Genomic DNA, 24710 nt, shown 5'->3' with positions numbered 1-24710 from the left:
TCATCTTTCAAAAATCGAAATTGAAATTGGGTCCATCAAATTTTACAATTTTAATCTAACAACACGATATCGAAATCGATATCGAAATTGAGTCCATCAAACTTTTCAGTTTCAATCTAACAACATGAACATAAAAAAACAAAGAAAGAAAAAATGAAATATCGAATATTGGTTATAAACGAGTGACATTGGTTAGCCTCAAGTATGTAAAGTAGAAGAAAGCCCAACCGGCCTCTATAACTATGACTATCTATTTGTAACATTCACTCATATAACACAATGGTCTCAACCGTCCCACTTGCATGGTTTCTTCTAAATGTCAAATAACCTTAGTTCCAATACTTGTAGGGTTAAAATTCGTTTCGTTTTTTTTTTTTTTTTTTTTTTTTTTTGTAATAATCAATTCTTAGCTCAAGAAAGCACCATTCTAGTTATAAAATTAAACAATTAATATCATAAAATACCCAAAATTTGAAGTTAAATAATTCTTCATATTAATCCTTTTTTACAATAACCAAAGTTAAAAAAAGAGACACATAAGGAGAGAGAGATGAGTGTGGAACACTAAGTAATTACAATACAAAATGATTATTATGAGCGACAAAAAAAGATTGTAATAACTATGGTCGGGTTCTCCTATGATCATAAGAGACATAAGTTGACACCGCTTTAGTCCCCTCAGCAACGGCGTGCTTCCCTAGCTCTCCCGGGAACACCAACTTCACCGCCCCCTGTATCTCCCTTGATGACAGCGTCTGCCCGCCTATCACAATCCAAAGGTTACTAGAATTGGTCGTTTTTAAGGAGTGAGTTATTTTGAATATTATTAGGGCTTGCCTGTGTATTTGGAGAGCTTTGTGGCCTCCTCAGCTAGCCTCTCGAACATGTCGTTCATCAGATTGTTCAAAATCACCATGGCTTGCCCTGATATCCCCACCTCCGGATGCACCTGCTTCAGCACCCTGAACACGTACCTCTTGTACCCTTCTCTTCCCCCGCCCCTTCTCCTCTTCTTTACTTCCCTCTCCTTTTTCTTCTCGTGTTTCTTTCTACTTTCTCTAATACCTGTCCAGAATTGTTGGGAGGGAGTCCCACATTGAGTAAGATGAGAGTTTATAAGAGTATCATACTGTTGTAGAGATTTGTGGTTCATAAAAGGATATCAAATTCATGCCTTTAACTTAATTATATCAATAGAATCCTCAAACGTCGAACAAAAAAATTGTGAGTTGGTTATAGTCAAAAGTGACTCGAGTGTCGAACAAAGGGTGTACTTTGTTCGAAAAGTCCAGAGATCGAGGCTCGACTCCTTCCGGAGGGCTCCATAGGCCTCGGGGGAGCCTCTCGAAAGTGTAGTAAAAAATGACTCTAAGTGTTGAAGTGTACTTTGTTCGAAGACTCCAGAGAAAAAGTCGAGCCTCGATTAGGGCAGGCTGTTCGAAGGCTCCATAGGCATCAGGGTAGGCTCTATAGTGTATTTTGTTCGAGGGAAGGATTGTTGAGGGAGAGTCTCACGTTAGCTAATTTGGTGAATGGTCATGTATTTATAAGTAAGGAATACATTTCCACTAGTACGAGGCGCTCAAAGCAAAGACATGAGAGCTTATGCTCAAAATGGAGCATACCTACAATTATAGAGGGTCGTTATACCCAACGACACCTGCAAAACAAAAGGTTAGGACTTCCTCTAAACAAATTATTAGCATTATTATAATGTTAAATTACTACCATTCCTTGCTTTTGATTCCATCTTCCCCGTCACATCCTTGTCCTCCGTGACCTCTGAGGTGGAATCTACAGGCCTTGTCAGCTTGACATCTCCCCACACCGGCGAAGTTTGGGGGTCTTCCACCGGAATAGTCCTCCGAAACACTCCATCGCCGCCGGTTTCCGCCGTTGCTGGCTCTTGAGTAACATCCTGGCTCTCTCCCTCCACCACAGCCACATGCACAGTTTCTTCCACTACCTTGGTGGTTGTCCGGACGACAGAACCGACAATTCTACGGGATCGCCTCGGCGGCATAGCTTTGACGACACGTCGTTCCCAATATTTCTGAAGGGAATTTAGTTTAAATGGTGGTTATAACTTATATTGTGAAAATCAAAAGCTTGCACGAACCGGCGGAGAGGACACATGGATGACACGTGTCGGTCTTGTTTGTTAATTTGTGTCCACGTGGATGGTAAGTGCTTTTTGGTTTCCAAGCGGTCGTTGTGTGAATTATCGTTTTGATTATAATTTGTCAAATATTTAAATTAAAATTTGGGTATTTAACTCTCGTTTGGGTTTGGGGTTTGGTGTTATGGTCTATATATAAGTATATTAGTACCTAAAAAAAAGATGATAAATTAATGGAATAGTAGTATTACTCAAACAACAACTTTACCGTTCAACAAGACTAAAATTGTGATATCGAGCGTTAATTGGGGAGGAGAACGAAACACCCTTCAGAAGAGTATGGAAGTCTTTCCCTACTGGGTGCGTTTTAAAGTCTTAAGAGAAAGCCTAAAAGGGAAAGCACAAATAGAACAATATCCACGAGCGTTGACTTGGAACATTACAAAAATTAAATTTCAACGACTTCACATTCAATCAAATTAGAGCTAAAATGAAAAATTACAATGGAGACAAGAATTTTGGAAGAGAATTATCGGTTTGATCCTGCACTGTGGAAAGGATTGAGTTTGCTCTTGAACTCGTAAAACGAGCGGGTTAGTCTCTCATCCATGAAAAGAGTCAAGTAGGTCAAGTAGTTCTTTATTCAAATTCTCAAGAGTCATTTGGGGAGTGAAGTAGGTCAAGTTTGACCGGACTACTATAAAACTATGGTGTCATATTTTCTAACTCTTTTCTATTTAATTTCAAAATTATTATTGTGATTTATTGGATGTTGTAAGTGTTTATGTATTACTTATCATTTTCTACCCATCTTTAAAAAGTATTGTAATTAGAAAAATGAAGCATGCTTAAGTACTTTTATGGTTAAAATCCTATTCACATCGATTAGTCCTACATCCATTGGAGGAAGGAAAGAGTGCTAGCGAGGACGCTGGGCCCCGAAGGGGGTGGATTGTGATGTACTATATTGGTTGGGGAGGAGAAAAAACCACCATTTATAAGGGTGTGGAAACCTTCCCCTAGCAGACGCGTTTTAAAGCCTTGAGGGAAAGATCGAAAGGAAAAACCCAAAGAGGACAATATCTGATAGCGGTGGATCTGGGGCGTTACATCACCCCTTTAGGGTTGTCATACCGATCCAACACAAGGAACCAAAGAAACCCTAATTATATTGGAGAGATGTAAGTTCCACCCAGCCTCACGAACTCAAATATTTTTCTAAATCTCTCGCTAATTTAAGCATCAGAGTTTGTGAGGCAAGCACCACTAACGTCTACAAAATTTTCACATCTTGTAGGATGCGTTCTTCCCCTTTCAAACAAATTTTACTATTGTTGCCGACCTTCTTCAAAAAGTGGCAACCAGATCCATACGAAAACAATAAATAAACATCGGGGTATTATTGTAATTTCATCATAATAACAACACAAAAAAAAAAAAAAAAAAAAAAAAAAACCCTTGTAGAAAGGCATTGTTTTATTCTCTATAGAATACTTGTACTTGTATCTTTCCTTAACAAACCTTGAAATGAAAATCTAACTGAAAGTAAAAAAAAGTCGCTACCAAGTATCGAACCCTCGTCAAGTAAAGGATAAAAACAACACTTTTATTTTCCTTTATTTTATTCCTTTAATCAATTAATTCCATTTTTATTTTAATTTCTCCGTCCAAAACGCAGACTTTTATTTTCTTAATTAATTAATTAATTAATTAATTAATTAATTAATTAATTATTTGCCGACTTTGCGTACTCACCAAAGGCCACCAACAAAAAAAAAAAAAAAAAAAAACAAGTTATAGCGTAAGATCCAAACACGCCCCTTTCCTAATGCAATCCAAAGGCCATTATTCCACTTGACCTACCATCTCCCAATCCTGACCGTTCAATCCAAAACCAGTTCACTCATCCCTTTCCATTCTTTATGGCAATGAAGCAATGCTTATAAAACCCAATTTTCTTGGGATTGTTTGGGATTTTCTCGGGAACCAAACACAAAACAAAAGAAAGAATGGTAATCCCGACATGGCTCGAATCTTTACTATCCACGCCGTTTTTCTATGTGTGTCCTTTGCATAAAGACGCTCCGAGAAGTGAATGCAATATGTTTTGCCTCGATTGTCATCATCACTCGTTCTGCTTCTATTGCCGATCCGACCTACACCACGATCACCGTGTTATTCAGGTCGGTTTTCCTTATCATAATCGAACATGATCCTCTATTTCACAATGTGGGTATCAATTTTTAGCCTCTTGAATTTGTAATTCATGTAGATTCGGAGATCGTCGTACCATGATGTGGTAAGAGTAGCAGAGATCGAGAAAGTTTTGGATATAAGTGAAATTCAAACGTATGTGATAAACAGCGCGAGAGTTTTGTTTTTGAATGAAAGACCTCAGCCGAAGAGCTCGGCTAGTAAAGGAGGCACCCACGTGTGTGAGATTTGTAGTAGATGTCTCTTGGATCCCTTTCGTTTCTGCTCTCTTGGTTGCAAGGTAAATTTCTTTGACTTCAAATTGAACTATGCTCAAGTTGATACTTTATGTATTATTTTAAATTTTACTGATAAAATGACCCATTAGTTCATGAAATTGACATATCTAATGATGAAATTGATAATTTACCTACTTTATAAAATGACCTAATATAGCATTATAACTTACCTAACCTCGAGTGGGTCCGTGCTATTATGGAAAACAATAATGTAACTATAGGTATTAACGGACCATTTCTTCTTCTTTATAAGCTTTCGGTGAAAATACTCTTTTCCATAAGTTGCAAACCTACTCGAGCGTAGTTTAGGTTTGAATCTCCGTTTTGGGTTTTATACTATCAAATCAACTGACGTTTTCGTGCGTGGTTTAGGTCAAGAACGAGGATTCAAACTTTTACCCGAACGAGCAGAAACACGAGGAGGTGTCGAGAAGAAGGGAAAGAATAGGAAGACGATTGGGAGAAGAAGAAGAAGAAGAAGAATTGCGTGTAAGGAGAAACGAAGAAGGTGAAATATACCAAAATCACACGCATCCTTCACATTCAAATTCAAGGAGGAGGAAAGGCGTCCCTCAAAGAGCACCTTTTTAATTAATTAATTAATTAATTAACTTAATTTCATTTAATTAATTATAGCAATTTTTTTTTTTTTTAATTATGGAAATAATTCATTTCACATGATGTTCCCCATGTAATTATTTATAGATCTCACCACACCCAATCATTTAACAAACCCCACATTGGGTTTTCTTGTTGTAACCTTTTAATTTGAATATAAAAATATTTTGATTGTTATTTTATTTTTTTTATTTTATTTTTTATAATAATAAAGTATGTGATGTAGACATTTCTTTTCTCCATTTATTTCACCATTCAATAATATTTCTTGTTAATTATAATATATTAAATGTCGATCACCATCTTAAAATATTTAAATTTGACTACAAAATCGATCAAAAAAGGTATAGTAGCGCTCGAGCTTAATAGCAAAATTTTCAACATATAGTTAGAAGAATCAATACTCATAAAATTAGATATTTATCACTTATTCTATTTTGTTAGGTGTTCGTGGGTTGGGTCCGATCGGGTTGATACATTTTTTTAGACTCGATCTGATTGTTCAGGTTGTAATTTTAGCGCTGGTTGTAATGAACCCAACCTAACTCAACCGTAAATTTTTTTGTGTTAGATTGGTTCGAGTTGTTAGTGTCATTTATTTAAATTTTTGTTTTTAATCGTAAAATATCTATTTATTTATTTAAAAATATTTGTTTATTTATTTTCAATCAAACTCAATTTTAATACATTTATAAAAATAAAAAAAATCTCCTAAATAGTTAAAAATTATTTTTAAGGATGGTTGAACAATAAATAATAAAAAAATATAAATATAAAATTAAATATCATAAACAAAAAAACAGTATATTTTAAATTTATCAATAAATTTCAAACCATAAATTTTTATTTATTAAATTAAATTCATCAAAATGCATCGGTAGGAGAGCGTTCCGCTTTAAAGGGAAGCACCCACACGAGTAGTAGTGGACGAAGCGGAAGTGAGAATGTCGACTTGAGTAACGCAAACATTGGTGAGAATCCAATGCCCCGAAAATCTAAAGGTTCCTCCGCAAGGTTCGTCCATAGAGAGTGAGTTAATGCCTAAGATCAGGCCGAAAGGCATAGTCGATGGACAACAGGTGAATATTCCTGTACTACTCCTTGTTGGTCTCGAGGGACGGAGGAGACTCGGTTAGCCAAAAGATGGTTATCGGTTCAGGAATAAGTTTATAACTCAACCAACCCAAATCTAGATTCAGTTAGTTGATTGAGTTTGACACATATCTAAATTTTTTATAATTTAATATTATATTAAAAATAATCTATAAATTTTTTTATAAAAACGAATTTTAATTTTTAAAATGATAAGAAACTAAAATTGAGTTTTATTTGTACCAAACTTATAAATTAACATATTATTAAAATTAATATTATTAGTTAAATAAAATAAATATTGAATATAAAAAAAAAAGTATTAAAAAAAAAAAAAAACATCAATATTTCTCTTCATTTAAAAGAACTCAAGCCGTACTCATCCATGATTGGACGGTACTATTCATCAACTTAATGCATGGTAAATATATATATATATATATATATATATATATATATATATATATATTTATTTATTTATTTATATTTTTAAAATACTAATTTATTTTTAATTTCAAAAAAAAAAACGCATTTAATAATTTAATTTTAATTTTAAAAAATGATTTGAAGAAATAAAGGAGAAAAAATATGAACATTATAATGGCCAACCTGTAAGTGAATAGTGGAGCATTAAACTTTAACAAACATGAAAAGGACCCCTCGAACCCTAATATGTAGGTTTATTAAAGACCCACGTTGTAGCTTGTTCGGGTCTACCTCGATGATTAACTACTTGTTGTTATCATTCTAAAAATTTGATGGTTTTATGTCCCGCACATAATAGTTAACCTAAAGAAAAGACTCGAGAGACTTACTTTATTTGTATCATATCTCTCTTTCCACCCTATTGTTGTATTTTTAAAGTGTAAGGTCGTAATCATACAAACTGTATGTGCTTCGACTTGTTTTGATTCAGTGAATGTCAACATATTTCAAATGATGGTTCGAATTCGATGTTCATTGGTGAGGTATGAAATACAACAATTATAAGATAAATACATCGTAGTCATATCATTTCATGTCTGTAGTGGTAGTGGAGTGATTTATAGTTTATGAATGAAAATTGACTATTTAAAGAGTTTAATTAATTAATTTTGTATCACTAGAGCTTATAATTTTGTGAAGGAAGCAGGATTTGAAACTGCTTGAACGGAAGTTCGGACCGAAACTCTAGTCGGTAAGAATTTTAAAATTTTGGACTTTTAGAATTTCTTTTTTTCTAGAAGCAATTCTAAAGTTTTAATTCAGGGAAGAATTTGGGAACGTTTTGTGTAAAATGGAGAAATTCTCCCTTTAAATATAATTATTTTATTAAATTTACCATTTAGAACACAAAGTTGAGATGGCCGAGTTGGTCTAAGGCGCCAGATTAAGGTTCTGGTCCGAAAGGGCGTGGGTTCAAATCCCACTCTCAACATTATTTTTTCATTTTTTTCCTTCGACGAAAATGGCGGGAAGGCTGACTGGTCTTAAACTATCGCCTCCGCAGATTGTGACCATTTGGAGGTATTCTGGAAAATCAATTTTCTATTTTAAAAACTCAATTTTTTTAACGAAAAAAACATATCTTATAAAAGTATTAATAAATAAATAAATAAATAAATAATAATAATAATAATAATAATAATAATAATAATAATAATAATAATCTTGTAATTTATAGTATCAATTAATAAAAATATATATAAATTCCTATTTTTTTCATCATAAGAAATTCTTATTCTTTTCCTTCAATGCAATTATTTTGAGTTGCTATGCTAAGAATGTCGAATTAGTTTAATTTATATTGGAGGACTCAATTGTTTTAGTGGAGGTACTTACGTTTTGAATGAACACATCAATTCGTGCACTCAAGTTCCCTCGAGAATTAAATATCTGATTTTTCTTTAAGTTTTAAGTTCTAAAATTTTATTCGGGGTTTTAGAGGCCGAATATCATGATGAGGTAGAGAGGTTTGTGACTGACTAAACCGGAGATTATGGAAGAATAAAAGAAAGAAAAAAAAGGAAAGGATAAAACGAGAAAAGGAATTAGGGTTTGAGAGACCGAAAGAAGGACAAACAATCATCTACGTTCCTGCAAATTCAGACTCTAAATTTGGCCAATTGCTTAAGGGCTATAGGAGAACTAAATGGACATTTGGATCATCCTAATTTGACAAGAATTAAGGAAGATCGAGAGGAGGTAAGTATTTCAAGATTTAGCCTCGATTTTTCCTCATTTTCGTAAGATTTCATTTTAATATGTTGTTCTAGAAAATATTTCACACAACGTCGATAGTTTGCAAAACAAGGTTCTTCTGCTTGCATAAGAACTTATAAACCCATGATCATTCTCCGCTCATAACTTCTTTGTTCAACATCTGAGGATTCTATTGTCATAACTAAGTTAAGGGCATTGACTCTAATACCATATTAGTAATAACAACTCTTTACAATAGTATGATATTGTCCACTTTGAACATGAGATCTCATAGCTTTCCTTCGGACTTCAACAAAAGACCTCGTACCAATGAAGATGTATTCCTTACTTATAAATCTATTACCATTCCCTAAATTAATCAATGTAGAACTTCCTCCTAACCGTTCTCAACATTTACGAAACGCTATTGTTTAAGAGTTTGGGCATGAGTTTTCGTTTGTTTCTAGTAGGACTATATAAGATGAATCTCGGTCAGAATTCATATGTAATCCGATCAAGAATTAAAACTTAGAACATTAGAAGCTGTTGCATGTTGAAGACATGTTGAAGACGGTACTTAACCAAAATAGAATTATGTGGGAAAAAAACACTCAACCATCCATCACTTTCATCCTCCTCTTAACTCATAAGAAACAGAGAAATCTAACCATCCTACAACAACTGAACAACCACTTTCCTACAACAACAAGAACAATAACGACACGAAAATTAACGAATGGAAGACGATGGTATCGACATGACCATAAATAAAGAAAGAAACCCACAAGAACATGAAAGAAAACAGGAAAAACACCAAAGAAATAGAAGTCTAAATCATTTAACATCGCAAAACAAAAACAAAAATAAGTAAAAGCATTACAGTCGGTGACGGATGGTGGCAGTTGGTGGTGGTGAAGAATAGGAGTGAAAAATAATTTCAAATATATCAATTTTATTTTCAAAATAAAACAAGTATTAGAAAGAAGAGAGAAAAACAATAGAAATCTTATATCAATTCGGACTATATAATCAAAATTATAAAAATTGGGTTTTGTTACATTTTTATTTAAGTTTGAGTTGGGTTAAATTTTTTAAGACCGATAATTCTAGTTGGTTCGGAGTTGACTTTTTTATCTTTGGGTCAACCAAATCAACTCAAAAAAAAAAAGTTATAACCCAACCCTTCTTTTAAAATTATTAAGAAGATTATTTGACAAATTGTATGTTAGTGGTAGACGTTTGATATTTGCGTATTGTAGATAAATAAGATTTTTTTTTCTAATTATGAATTTTCATAAATAATTTTAAAAAATAATCCAACAATCCAATCCAACTCGAAAATAGAGGATTGAGTTGGATTACAAACTCTGTTTCGATTATTCAAGTCACCAACCTAATCAATCCAAAAACTACATGTCTAAAATCTTCTACTCGCTCGTCTTGAGAGTCTAAAATTTTTGTTTTAGTATGACACTTATAATTTTATTTCATTAGGTGTAATTATAAAAGTACTTTATTTTTATATTCTCATTGCCTTTACTTGAAAATAATATTAGGAAAAGAATGAGTATATGATGTTATTCAATGAGTGACTAAAAAATACAAACACATAATACACATTAAAATTGTTGTGACTTGAATGACCTTGAGCTCTACTTTCATTTTCGGATATGATTAGATGCATAGTACTTCTCTACACATAGGCTACACACGTGTACATTGACCCATTAGACAAACTCGTCAACGAATCCGTATGCTAGCATATGCTTACACAGTTGAAACTGATGAAGAAAGGAACACAAATAATTTATTGAGTTCAATGATATAATGCACATAAATATTTCCATACATTTCATGATTTTAACTTCACACGAGATATGCATTCATAAATGAACTTTCCATCATACTTTATAAAATACTTATAGTTTATGGTGTCTCGTATAATATATGCATAATCATACAAAATCATGATTATACATGAGCGTAGATCCATCCCGTAAATCATACGTAATCATTTAACTTTTAAATCAACATCCATAGTATATCAAATTTACTTATGAATTAACTAGGATGCATTTTGGAAAAAGAAAAGAGCAGTTTTTTACTTCTTCTAAATTTATAATTCCATAATTTTATTAAATATTATCATCTCTTGGTTGGGTTTTCCAACAAAGGATGATTTTGTTCATAAAAACAAGAAATAATATCTCCATTGGTACCAGAGCTTTTGGAAAAATCAAAAGTAAAACCATAAGAGCTTATGCTCTAAGTGGACAATAACGTACCATTATGGACGTGGTTTATAAGAAAATATGTTATTCATGTAATCCCACGTAATGCAACCTCCGCTGCTGCAGCATCAATGGGATATTTAGCACATCCAACAATGGGTGGTTGAATGACCTGTGCAAACCGATGAGATTCAGATCGAATATAGTTTTTTTTTTTTTGCTGAGCATTCAAAATATGTAAATAAGTAACCTGATATAAAGCATGATCTCTAAACCTTTCCATTTATTGCAACATATTTCCTTGTTTCTAACAATGAAACTGCTAGATATGATTTCAAATACTAACCCACCTAAGACAATCAGTAAACGAATGAACAAAAGAGGGATTTCTATCAGGCAATCTATTGCAAAACTAGTAACATAATTAAAATGGTTTTTTATGCAAATTTCGTAGAACATTTCAGAGCTAAGAGATAAAAATTAAACTAACATAAAAAGTTAGAAGTTGGAGAAACTTATGAGGTACAGTTTCAAATGAGGAGATTGTTTCTACCTGAATTATTATTTAGCTTATAGGATTCTCCTATCTCTGAAATATGAATAAACGAGAAAGAATGCCACAACCGAACCCACAATAATCCCAGCTGTTGTTAACCAGAAGGCAAACTGCACGCATCGTGACAAGGGGGCATCAATTTTACAATACGTAATAGAATTAAGACAATTGGCCATGTTGAATGAACTTGAATATTGTTTAGAAACTGGCTTTTAAAGAATGTACCACGTGTTCTTCAAGGTAAGATCGTAAGTTCATGCCAAATATTCCTGCAAAATGGATGTGAAAAACAATGGCTAAAGTACAATTGGAAGCGAAATTCTTTTGTCAAAGTTATTCCATGCATTTAGTTCTGTAAATTACCTTTTTTCTCTTTCTGTATATTATTCTTTTTTGCCTGCCTATTACAATTGTGATTCTTCTTTTGGGTTATGTTACCAAGGTTAGGATTGATTTGTTAGGAATAACGACACTCCTCAATGACATGATATTGTCAATTTGAGCATAAACTCTCATGGGTTTACTTCGGGCTTCCCCAAAAGGCCTTATGTCAATGGAGATATATTCCTTACTTATAAACCCATGATCGTTCTCTAAATTAGCTAACGTGGGACTCCCTCCCAACCATCTTCAACCTGATTTTGAGAACGATTTAGATCTCTTCAACTCAATATTCCTCACCTGTTTTTCTCTGGAAGGTGATTACCTTCGGTTCATAAACGATTTCCTAATTGAATATGAAAGATAGCATTTTTTTTTTTTTTTTCCCTTAAAGAGCATACCTGCAACTAAAGCACCAACAGCCACACAAAATGTCCCAACTTGAAGAAGCAATTCCACCCTGCTAACCTCAAGTCGCCGCGAGCTAATTCAAAATAGGGAACATAAACAGTTACGTGGCTACTAAAACATGCTTAACAAACTTTGATTCATTATTTGAAGAATAAGAGAGAGAAGAAAAAACAAGACTTATTCTTCAAAGCTTCTCCTGATACAGGAAATAGGGATATGATTAACCACAAAAAATATGTCTTCACTCACGGATCATTTTTTTTTTTCAGAAAATAAAATAATTCATGGAAATTATGATAATTAAGCTAAGTGATCTATATGTTACTGTCACGCTTCTGAGAATGTCTACACAGTCAAACCTATGATGACTCCCTTTTTCAACCTCAGTTTATTTCGATGTGAATTCTGAAATATAACAAGAAACACACAAGCTGAGAACCAATTAAACAGGTAAATGTAAGGTAGTTTAGACCTCAAATTGACGGCAATTGAATCTTCCATTTCTTTTGCAGAATCCAGAAGCCTTTCAGCCTGACCATGACAAGATTCACATCTGCATATGCAAAAGGGAAAAAACTGCATCAGCTTGCACGATTCATTCCACAAATTCGTGAATAAAATCATACATTGGTTGGCCAACTCAAGTAATAGGCAAGTAGTACCAAATACAACAATTAGTTTGAAGGTGTTTCAAGTTGCAGTAAAATAAAATCGGTCTCGAACTCATCTATCTTTAAAGTTCAAACCCAGTTTATCAACCTATCTGGTGGAGAACAATCCATCCTTCTTTAAAGTTCAAACTCCTCTATCTCCCTGTTGCAAGAAGCTGAAAGATGATAAAAGATGAGAAAGAGTAGCCCAGTTATTAATTTCCGGTTCTAGAATTTCTCCTCAAGAAACAGATTCCAAGCCCAAGTCAATAATGGCTGCCTCCTTTCTCTGGGACAAATGAAATAAAAGATAGCGTGTTTGTAAGTTCTTTGGTTCCAGCCAAGTGTCTTTCCAAAGTAAAGTCTTCTTACCAAGCCCAAGGACCCTTGGATGTGTGCAATGAGTAGCTCCCCAGTTTTTGGTTGCAATTGTTGGTGCCAAACTTGGATGCTATAATATTCCTCCAAGTGGCTTCTTTTTCATGATAAAATCATCAAATCCATTTTGCTAAAAGAGAGACTTTTCTTATGAATATCAAAAACCTCCAGACCTCCATCTTCAATAAAAACTTGTATGGAAGACCATTTGATAAGGTGGCTGCACTTCTTCTCAATACCGCCCCCGATCGAAAGTGTCTGTATAGTTTCTCTATTGATTTGGTAACCTTATTCAGAGCAAAACACAAGGAGAAATGGTAAATTGGTAAGAAAGTAGCTGTTTCTCTACTTTTTCAATAATAGGGGCCCAAAAGGCGAGGTTCCGGGAATTTCCATTACGCGGTAACCCAATTAGTAGGTAGTCGGCCAACAATCAAGCTTAAAACCGAAGTATGAAGCATGATGTGCAGCTTGCTGTAAATCTATTCCAATTCCCAAAAACTCTAACTTTAAGCAATTAATATCAGATCTGATGTATCCTCAAACTCATGAACAATTCGGAAGAGATTAACAAGATATGATTACTTTGGAGAGGATAAGAGAATTGTATCATCTGAAAATTGGAGATGGATGAGATACCAATTGTGGGTACGAACCAATATGGAAGCCTTGTATCAGCCCTTTTTGTTCTGCCGTCAAGAGCATTCTGCTCATGCAATCAATCCCAGGGATAAAACATAGAGTGATAATGGATCGCCTTGTCGAAGTCCTCTAGAAGCCTGAAACTTACCTCTAGGTTTGCCATTGATAATAATGGAGTAGTTAGCCAAACATATGTACCCCTAATACACTCTCTCCATAAAAAAAACCAAAATCCTTCGATTATAAATCAGCTGTATGACCATCTGGGACTGGGTTTCCTTTTTCTTTTTTTTTTTTTTTTTTTTTTTTGTACCTAAATCAGTCATAGCTTTGTAGACTTTTATCTCGGTAAAGCTCGTCGGAAATTGGACTCCCGATCAATCCCTTCAGGGAAAGTTTGAACACCAGCCTTTTTACTAAATAAATTCTGAAAGAAATCAATAAACTCGCTCTCGATTTCATTATCCAAAGCCAAACTTAATAGAAGGAAAAATACCATTATTGACTGAAATAGACGAAAGGTCTGCTTTAATCTCTAACCTTCTCTTCAAATAAGCTTCCGTCAATTGAGCATTTTCCTCCTTTAAATCAATGTTCATGAGCTCACTGTGAAGTTTAATTTTCAGTTCCTTCTGGTGACCAAAAGTGAGCTGGCACCACAACTTTAATTCTTTCTTAAGCCCCCTTAGTTTCTAAATAAAGTCGTGTCCTGGCCAGCCATGTAAAGAAGTTTTCAACCACCATTTTTCAACCATCCGCAAGAAGGAATGATAGTTCAGCCTAGAATTCATTAATAAGGAGAGGGACCCCAAGATCCCTTACCCAAAGTGAGGCAAACAGGATATTGATCCGAAGTAGTTCTTTCTACTCTATCCAGTGGCCCTTTTTAATTGATTGATGATAGAAGCATAGATCGATTTCCTAAATCTGAAAGAGGTCGATTTCTTAAGTTGAAGTTTTATATGAGAACAGCAATCGATCGAAGCAACCAAGACCAGAGAGTTGATTCTACACAAAATCATTTTGAAATTTCGATCAATGATGCTAGAAATCTCTCTGCTGATCTCGATGATGAAAGGACTGGTAATACTTCTTTTGTTCTGATCATTTGAATGTTCAAAATATCTGGCCTATTATTTCTAATCCTATTGCTATTAAGAAAGATACTAAAGGATAAGAAGGACATGGGATGCAAATGGGTGTTAAAACTCACGGCAGTGTAGAAAGATTCAAGGCTAGAATAGTGGCTAAAGGCTTTGCTCAAATTTATGAAATTGATTATGCTCCCACCGCAAAAATCAACTCCATCTTGTCTCTAATTTAGATTGGTACTTCAACAACTAAATGTTAAGAATGCTTTTCTCATTGGTGATTTCGATGAAGAGGTGTTTATAAGTTTACCACCAAGATTTGAAATGGAACTTGGAAATTGCTACATTTACATATGGAAGAAATCATCATATGGTCTCAAACAGTCTCCAAGAGCTTGGTTTGAATGCTTTGAAAAAGCTATCACGATACCTCTAAAGTGAAATAGACCATACAATCTTCTATAAACAACCTAAGAATAATAAAAATGCTATTTTGATTGTTTAAGTTGAAGACATTCTCAGAAGTAATCATGAAGAAGGTTTGGTTGATTTTAGGAACAAAAAAGGTTCAAAGTGAGTTTCAGATCAAAGGCTTGGATGTCTTAAAGTATTTTTTAGGGATAGAGTTTGCAAGATCTAAGAAAGGTATTTTTGTTAATCAAAAGAAATATGTTCTTGACTTACTTCAAACACAAGTTTACTTGGTCGACAGACAACAGAAACTCTCATTGAACCAAATATGAAGTTACAAACTGCCAATACTGAAGAAGGACAAAGACGATACCCAAAGACTATCAAGTTTTATCATATAAAAAGAAAAAAAAAAAAAAAATGAAAAGACTACAACTTGTATGGAAATATTTGAAGCTAGCTCTCTAGAATTGTGTAATCTGGCTTATCGAATATCAAAATTACCTCAGGAGATAATTTTCCAACAGCATTTCTATTTCTTCTTCCTCTTCTGCAGATAAAAGTTCAATAAATATCACAAAAAACAGTTGAACACTGAAATCAAAGCTGATGATAATCATGAATGTGATAATTGAATGTGTATGACTTACCATCTGCAATCTGCTTATCCAACGGAACAGAGCACTCCACAACATCACTTCTCTTATTAAGAGTGCAATTTCTTCCCATAATACAGATACGTCGTATTTCTTGTGGATCCTCCAGAAGATCAAGAAGCATTTGTCTGAGAGCCCCTGCCCTGGAACCTAATTCAACCTTACGTCCAAATATGGAATAGAAGGTAATCAGATTGAAACTACTCATTTTTGGATATCACAGCGAGATATACTTTGAACTACTCTATCAGAATAAATTCAAAAAACTATACCAAAGTTTGCTTGCTAATACGAAGTTGTTCCAACCCAGTAGCAGTTAATTTGTTGGGCAATACCTCAAGTAGAGCTCGAACCTGAAACCAAACGCACTTTATAAATAAGTTTTCCTTTTCTTTTTTTCTTTTTTTTTAGCTCGCAAAACAATGTTCATCACTACAGTTGTAATGTTCATCACTACAGTTGTGAAAGATTGGAAATAATAAAGGCTAACACTTCTTTAAGATTATATTCCATGAATCCATTAATTTAAGTATGGTAATTTTTTTAATTATTATGTTTATCATTTGATAATTAAAATACCATCGGAACGATCAGAGTGTTCTAAAAGAAAGAACACCTCAGCATTGAAATTAATACCCATTAAACATAGAACCAAAGGCCTGAAGAAAGCACAAAAGGATTGCAAATTTTAAATTAAATAATAATCTATTTTTTTGTCCCACCGAATAAAAATTGAATATAATTCCAATCTCTAGGGTGGTGAAACCAATCAAGATGTATCTCATCCGATCCGATCCGATCTCAGACTCTTTCGTTCCAATCTATTTGATCCTTTGATCGTTTGGCCGCTGTTATTTATGTGTATCTCAAGATTAAATGGAAGAAACAGAAAACGAAGTACTATTTATATATATACTCACTATGTTTCCATACTCACACGAGGTTCTACTTTCATTAGTCGCTTTTCAAAACGCTGTGTTCGTGAAAGCAATGCAGCTTCAACAACCTAGAAAAGTTAAGTAAAATAATATCTTTAATAAACTATAGTAATGCAACGTAAAAAAAACAATAACAAAGAAGCAAAACTAATGCAAATTATGAGAAAATATGCTTCAAAAGCTCACATGATGACCATGAACTACTGGCACCACCGATTCAAGGAAGACATTTTCCATTACTAGTCCAAAAATAATAAAATTGATCCCTATGGAGAAAGTTAGAATTAAATCACTATGGTTTTAAAAGCTAGAATCTCATCCTTAGGATTTAAAAAAACCTAACAAATAGTCCCTATGATTTGTTAAACCTTTCATATATTGTGCTTACAGAAGGAACTATTTATAGAGATTTTATCAAACTATGGAGACTAATTCTAACATTAAAATTATAGGGACTGAGTTCTAGCATTCTCAAAACCACATCGACCAAATTTGTCATTTAACCCTTTTTTAATTATGAGAAACTTTCATTGCAGTCTTGTCCTTTTTCTTTTTTCTTTTTTCTTTTTCTTTTTGTCAAGCTTTCTCCTCAAATATAACGCTTTCCCTTCAAATATGTGGTTTTTCTCTGTTCGAGTTTACTACACTATATTCCAACAAGGAATATGAAGGTTTTTGACAAGCTGATAAACTCTCTTGACAGATTTCTTGCCAATCAAAAGTGATGCCCTAAATTTGCTACGTCAATGATTCAAGATTAGAGTAAACAACTAATCATTTCCTATCCTACTCGAAAGCTGGAGGATCCGAATGTGGGCTCACCTCTTTCAGATTAGAAAACATGCGACTTGTGATTATAAAGAAAAATTCCGGCATATAGGTTGGGCGTCCACGTTTTATGAAAAAAATTGAAAGCTTTAAAATCATACTCGAGAGCTGAGGGATTCAAATGTGGGCTCACCTCTTTCAGATTAGAAGTACATGTGACTTGTGATCATCAAGAAAAATTCCGGCATTTATGGTAAGGTTGGGTGTGCCACGTTTTATAAAAAAAAAAAATTGAAAGCTTTATAATCATCCTTCAAGATTTGGAAGAAAAAGGTTGTCGGCAATTCTCACCAACTATAAAAAGGCTTGTTTTCGTTATAAAAGGCCTTCTACAATTTAGAGGACTCTTATTCCCTAGACCATCCAGAGGACACTAGGCTCAACCTCAGTTCCAGTTTTTCAATTTCACACTAAGAAGAAACTTTTGGAGGCAAAGACCTAAATGTAAATGGCACCATGATCTCTTCCTTCCATTGTTCGGCTAATAGAAGGTAGAAGAAGTTCTTAGTCTCATAGATTGCTAATTTAAAAGTAGAAACCTCAGTAACCGATAGGGAGATTGAAGATGAGCTTCTTAACTTCTTCAATTCCTTTTTTACTAAGGTCCCCAGAACATGGTCTTCCGGTCTAATCTTCATTGGAGTTCTATTTCTGATCGGTAAAGGAAGCTGCAGGAAAAGTTTTATGGAGGCAATATCTTAAAAGACATGAAAAGTGTGGTATGTGCAAGGCCGTTAGACTAGGTGATTTTATAGCAGTGTTCTTCAGAAAAGATTGCAACACTCTTGTGCTTAAGTTTTTGAAATTGTTCCACGATCTTTTCTAAAATGACACTACTAAAGAGAGCAACGAGCATCAAATAGATGTACATCTTTCTTATTCCAAGAAACTGTGGTGCAAAAAAGGTAACTGAGTTCAAAATCAGTACCCACAAAGTTTTTATTGAAATATTTAAAGGATCTAAACAATTTCAGAATACCAATCAGTTTTTCGGGAGAAAACAAATTATTGTTATTGTCTAGAATTCGGTGATGCTTAGAAAAGGAAATTGAACACATCAAACCTCAAATTGGATCCGGAAAAGGCCTTTCGTAAAGTTGGTTTAAGTTTGTAAACGCTATCATGGAAGCCAAAAGCTTTAGTGATCTATGTAGAGTGGGGTGAATGCTTGTCTCTTCAGTGCCAGTTATTCTAGTGTCACTAATGGAAAATCATAGGGGAAAATGAAGCCCTTTAGGGGAGTTAGACCAAATGATCAATACCATGATTACTAATGGATAAACAAGGTCGGATAAATGGTTCTCTATGAAGTTTTGTACTATTCTTTTTCCAATTGCTCTTGAAGTGAGTTTGTTAATCCGTTCAATATCGTCAAATTTTTTAGCCTTTCTCAGGTCTAAACAATAATCAAAGATTGATATAAGAAGCTCAAAGATGATCTGGAAGTGCAGAAGTTTACTTCATAGCAGGTTGTAGCATTGAGAAATGGCCGATTTCCTATTTGGGTCTTCCCCTCAACGGTAATCTAAACAAATTTGATTTTTGGACCTCCATCGTAGAAAAAATTCAATGTAAGCTTCAGAATTGGTAGGAACACTTCACTGACCTCTCAATGCAAGATTCTAATTTGTAAACCTTTATGATCAGGATATATGAACAAAACCAAATCTAAAAGCTGATCTATCTGCTCACAATAATAATTAGATCTTCTCAGCAACTTCAAATGGTATAAGAATCTCAAAGGTAGTGGTAATTTTTCATTGCTTCTAGGGGTAAGCTTCCTCTGGACCAAATTCTAATTAGGAAACTTCTTATTGTTAGATGTACGGAAATATCGCAATTCATAAGCTAATTTTTCTTTCATCTGCCAACTTTAATTATATGAAGCAAGCATACATATATTTACAAGAATTACTAACCTCAAGTTCAAATGGCATTTCTGGCGCTCCATTCAGGTTTTTTGGGTTCAATCGAGGCAACAATGATTCAATAAAAGCTTGTCCTCCAGGACTGAAAATATCATGCAAAGAGAATTGCAATGTCGAATTTTGTATGACAAATAAATATGGCGCCACTTTTAAGTTAGATGGATACCGGTTATAATCAAATATAAGGACACAATCCCGCATAGCTATTGCTCGAAGCGAACCCAGATTAAGCAAAATAGCATGTTCACGAACCTGCGATGTGAACCACAAAAGAAAAACTTTGCTGAGTATCATTTATGGTCAATTTCTTGATTTCAAATTTTTATGCCAAATGCTAATGATTCAACATGAAAAGCAAATCACAAAAGAATATCAACGGAATTATAGAAGTGGAAATCAATATACCAGTAATGTAGGCATTGAGTTTGTCAAAAATAAAGATGGATCAACACTTCGAACATCACGTGGACGAAGCCCTGATGGTTAAACAATGTCCACAAGAGAAAAATAATGAATGGAAAATATATAGTTTCTTAATAAAATGTAGCATAATATCCTATTTGTCATTCCACGGTTAAAAATCGTGAAGGGTTAAAGATGACCAGTAAGACATCCAGTAGCAATTGATATTTCAGAGCGGAAGTATAGAGAAGAAGTCAATACAGACTCAAGTTTTTATTAGTACACATCCAGAAACTAAGAATTGAAACGAGAACCTAAAATTTCAGGAAATGTTTACTCACCACTTGACTTCAACAGCTGGCGTCTGTTAATCTTCCTAGTGGATATGGCTCCATTGGCTTTAACCTCTACCACCTAAGTTGACAATAAAGATGAGCATTGAGAGTAAAAACTTCCCCTTATCCTCAAATAAATCTCTAACAGGAAACCATTTGGTTGAGGCATCAAGATCCAGATCTAATATGAGGAATTGAAACGATAACTAACCCTTCATTCAGTGGAAGATTAAACACAAGGTTTTAACATAAGCTGAAATTTTGTAAACATGCAGCCCTTAAAGGGGATTTTGTGGAAAATATCAGACGTTCAACTTCTCAAAAGTCATAAGTTTGCATCTTTTATATGATCGGGCTATGATTTTACAGTGCATGATGGCTACTGAGATTCTTAAAATATGAGTTTTTTTAGTTCAACCATTTGTGGTGATGGGATTCGATTGGGTAGGAGAATTTGAACCCCTAACCTCTTGATTGATGAGATATACTACATTCACGATCAAAAGTTTAGCGAGTTAAAAACTACACAATAAATTACTAGTGGATTAGCACTTTAAACTGTTTAGAAATTAAATAATAAACCTTTTGCACTCTTAACATCAAAATTCGAATGTGATTTTAGAATGTCAGGAAGTCATTCCACAAAATGTTATTCAACATTAACAAAAAAAGAAAGTTGGCCCTAATTAGCAACTGACGACGAATAGGCAATAGCAGACTTGTAATTTGAACAGGCTCTCATAGATCTCAAACAGTAAAAGATACAGAAAATAAGAAATTCACTACGCAATTAAACGTCACAATTCACACAAAAAGCAAAATGCATCAAAGAAAAGAAAAAACAAACCTCATAAACCAGCTCTCGGATCGCCAGCGACAGATAATCACTCGGCGACGAGGAAGCAATCCTCTGCGCAGAAGCAACAGTGGCCACAGGATTCTCTTGCTGAACACCAATATCATCCTCGCGATCTCCCCCTTCGTCCAAATCGGACACCAACGCTTCCGAATCACTCCAATTCTCATCCTCATTGGACATGGAGAAACATTTCGTTGTCGAAGATAGCTTCATCCGGCAGTTCCGCAACGGAGCCAAAGAGGCAAGCCATGGAGAACGGAAGAAGCGCGATTCAGAGGCAAGATCAGAGATGAGACGGTGGTGAGAGGATGAGGATAGTGGCTGGGAAGGAAATCGAAGGAGTTGAAGGGATGGAGAGATCGGCATTGGAGAGCGATCCAAGGTGTCTGGTTATGAACATTAAAGTTTAAGCCAGGCTTCGAGCTTGTTTTTTACGTTGGCAGGTACCGGAGCTTCCAAAAGGAGAAGACTACGTGTATTTTGTTTATATATTATATGAAAATTAAATTATTTTTGGATAATGTTTGAAATAAAAAGAAATTAAAATTAAATAATTGATATTTTGCTCTCTCATTGGATAACGATATGTGGTTAAGGTTCGTGAAATTCACGTGGCTTATGCTTGGTTTCTAACTGTTTTAATTTTCTATTTTTATCATTTTTTTTTTTTTTAATAAAAAGATGGATTGGGTTATTCTATTTACTTTTTATTTATTCATTCTCAAATTTCTAAAAAATAAGAAGGAATATAAAAATAGGTTAAATAAGAATAGGCAAGTTTTCTCGGTCCACAGTGTTAGTTAAACATGATCATTCCCTAAATTAGTCAATATGAGATTTTCATCGAACACATATGTTAATGTTTGCTGAAACCACTACACCAAGGCAAATATCTATAATGAACGGTCAACTATCCTTAACACTCCCTGCAAGCTGAGTGTTGGATTTGAACGAACGTGAAGGTTGGATCTGAAAAATTCAAAGAAAGATCGAGAAATACTTTTTGTGAAGATGTCAGCAACTTGGAGATGAGAAGGTACATATTGTGTGCGAAGTTTGCCAGTGATAACAAGTTCTCGAAGAAAATGATAATCTAGTTCAACATGTTTGGCCTGCTTGTGAGAAACGGGATTAGAGTTAAAAAAAACAGCACTTTTGTTGTCACATAAGAGTAAGGGCTGCTGTGAAATAGGGACCTTGAGGTCATGCAAAATATGTGTAACCCAAAGAAGTTAAGCAACAGTTGTGGCAAGAGCACGATACTCAGATTCACAGCTGGAGCGTGAGACAGTAGGTTGCTTTTTGGCACTCCAAGAAACGAGATTGTTACCAAGATAAATAGAATAGCCGGATGTAGAACGACGATTATCGGGACAACCAGCCCAGTCAGCATCCGAATAAGCGACTAGCGTACTAGGAACGGTGGATGGGCGAAAGGTAAGACCAAAGTGGAGTGTTCCTTTGACATAGCGAAGAATACGTTTGACACCAAGAAAGTGATCTGCAGTAGGGGCATGCAAGAATTGACTGACAGAATTGATAGCATAGGCAATATCTGGACGCATAATAGTCAAGTACTAAAGGGCGTCAACAAGAGATCTATAGAGAGTAGGATCAGAGAAAGGAGAACCATCAGCAATCAGGTGTTGAGAAACAACCATGGGAGTGTGGATTGGTTTGCTATCGACAACTAAGGACGAGTAAGAATATTTTGAGCATATTTTAACTGACTAATAAAGAGACCATCAGGAGTGGGTGAAGCTCCAAGACCAAGAAAGTAACTAAGAGAACTCAAATCTTTGGTAGCAAACTCAGAATGAAGCTTGCGAGTAAAGCTGTCAATAAGAGATGAGTTGGTGCCAATAACAATAATGTCATCAACATAAAAAAGCAAATAGATAAGGTTAGATTGCTGATGAAAGACAAAAAGATACGTGTCAGCGCGACTGCAAGAAAAACCAAGTGTGAGAAGAAATGAGCTAAAACGCTGAAACGAGGCACAAGGAGCTTGCTTTAATAGACAAACATGAGTGGGAAATCGAGGATCAATATACCCAGGAGGTTGTTCCATATGAACACGTTCAATAAGAGTTCCATTGAGAAAAGCATTTTTGGCGTTAAGTTGTTGAAGAGACCATTTATTTGTGACTCCAATAGAAAGCACAACACGGACAGTGGTAGCTTTGACAACCGGACTGAAAGTGTCAGTGTAGTCAAGACCACGAACCTGAGTATAACCTTTGGCAACAAGACGAGCCTTGAAACGCTCGACGAATCCATCAGGTAAATATTTAATACGAAACACCCATTTAGAACCCACGATGTTGGTGTTGGCAGGGCGAGTAACCAAAGTCCAAGTACCATTTTGTTGTAACGCTCCAATTTTTTCATCCATGGCAGCAACCTAAGCAGGATTCTTAGCCGCAGATTTGAATCCTTTTGACTCAATGGATGCAAGAAGAGCAGAAAGAAGTCCAGATGAGCCCAAAATACCAAGATTTGCTGGATGACGAGTTTTGAATATATCAGATTTGGCTCGTGTAATCATAGGATGAGTGCCCAAAGAAGAGGAATCAATAGTAGGTTCAATAGAGGTCGAATCAGAAGTCGAAGGTGGCAAAGTGGAACCTGCAAGAGAAGTATCAACCTGCACAGACTCATCCACAAGGTCAGAACAAATATCACACGGGGATGAACTGGATCAAGGAATGTGCGATGATGAAGTGGTAGGGGAGATGAATCAATATGATAAAGATGTGGCTCCAAGAAATTTGAAATAGGAAGAGAGGAAAGAGGTTGGGCCTGAGCTAGGGATAGCTGGAAAGTGAGTTTCATCAAATTGAGCATGGCGGGTGATATATAGGTGGCGGGATCAAGATAGCGGAACCCTTTATGAGCAGGACTATAACCCAAAAAACTATAGGGAATGTTGTGGGAGAAAGCTCGTTAGGCATATAATCACCCAAGTAAGGATAAACACGACAACCAAAGGGATGAAAATTGTCATTATGTGGAGTGTAACCATAGAGGAGTTCAAATGGTGACTTACCTCCAAGAAGTGGAGTAGGCAACCGGTTGATAATATAAGCCGTAGTGCTGAAGGCGTTAACCAAAAAACGAGGAGAAAGATGAGAGTGAAAGAGAAGGGCCAAGCCAGTCTCAATCACATGACGTTGTTCTCTCAGCACGATCATTTTGTGCAGGTGTATATGGACAAGAAAGTTGATCGTGGATGCCAAAATTACGTAAATGAGTTTTGAAACAAGTGCTAGTAAATTCGATACCTCCATCACTTTGAAATACCTTGATACGAGAAGAATATTGATTTTCCACAAATTTTTTAAATTAAAGAAAAATATCAAAGAAATCAGATTCAAATTTTAAAGGATAAAACCAAGTGAATCGTAATCATCAATCAAAATAACATAGTAAAGAAAACCCGAATTTGATTTAACGGAAGAATGACCCCAAAGATCACAATGAATAAGATCTAACACATGAGACTACAAGT

General features: G+C 34.8%; 3 protein-coding genes and 1 non-coding gene across 5 annotated transcripts; 2 read left to right on the top strand and 2 right to left on the bottom strand.

Moving 5' to 3' along the window:
* Positions 1-572: 572 nt before the first annotated feature.
* LOC111798521 (uncharacterized) lies at positions 573-2077 on the bottom strand. 2 transcript variants are annotated; one of them, XM_087125608.1, is made up of 3 exons: positions 1729-2077; positions 838-1065; positions 573-755 (listed from the first exon to the last, which is right to left on the bottom strand). In XM_087125608.1, exons 1-3 carry the CDS (start codon positions 2021-2023, stop codon positions 679-681), a joined length of 600 nt encoding a protein of 199 aa, XP_086981734.1. In that variant the 5' UTR covers positions 2024-2077; the 3' UTR covers positions 573-678. The 2 variants fall into 2 exon arrangements, with proteins under 2 accessions (XP_086981734.1, XP_023537504.2); XM_023681736.2 differs by having other exon boundaries at positions 573-763; positions 1729-2075.
* A 1835-nt stretch (positions 2078-3912) lies between these two features.
* Positions 3913-5406, top strand: LOC111799005 (protein RGF1 INDUCIBLE TRANSCRIPTION FACTOR 1). The gene is made up of 3 exons (XM_023682380.2): positions 3913-4302; positions 4392-4613; positions 4984-5406. Exons 1-3 carry the CDS (start codon positions 4129-4131, stop codon positions 5200-5202), a joined length of 615 nt encoding a protein of 204 aa, XP_023538148.2. The 5' UTR covers positions 3913-4128; the 3' UTR covers positions 5203-5406.
* Positions 5407-7657: 2251 nt separating this feature from the next.
* Positions 7658-7738, top strand: TRNAL-AAG (transfer RNA leucine (anticodon AAG)). Its single transcript has one exon. It is a non-coding gene; the product is annotated as a tRNA-Leu (tRNA).
* Positions 7739-10577: 2839 nt separating this feature from the next.
* LOC111799139 (magnesium transporter MRS2-11, chloroplastic) lies at positions 10578-21666 on the bottom strand. The gene is made up of 14 exons (XM_023682554.2): positions 21188-21666; positions 20347-20419; positions 20009-20079; positions 19770-19855; positions 19595-19685; positions 16847-16915; positions 16182-16262; positions 15904-16069; positions 15758-15803; positions 12554-12634; positions 12072-12154; positions 11515-11558; positions 11287-11399; positions 10578-10905 (listed from the first exon to the last, which is right to left on the bottom strand). The coding sequence occupies exons 1-13, from the start codon at positions 21563-21565 to the stop codon at positions 11304-11306; spliced, it is 1365 nt and encodes a 454-aa protein (XP_023538322.1). The 5' UTR covers positions 21566-21666; the 3' UTR covers positions 10578-10905; positions 11287-11303.
* Positions 21667-24710: the final 3044 nt, after the last annotated feature.

This window comes from Cucurbita pepo, chromosome 7, assembly GCF_057944985.1.
Source record: "Cucurbita pepo subsp. pepo isolate OVF chromosome 7, ASM5794498v1, whole genome shotgun sequence".
Classification (NCBI taxonomy): Eukaryota; Viridiplantae; Streptophyta; class Magnoliopsida; order Cucurbitales; family Cucurbitaceae; genus Cucurbita; species Cucurbita pepo.
This window is presented reverse-complemented; position numbering and strand designations above follow the sequence as displayed.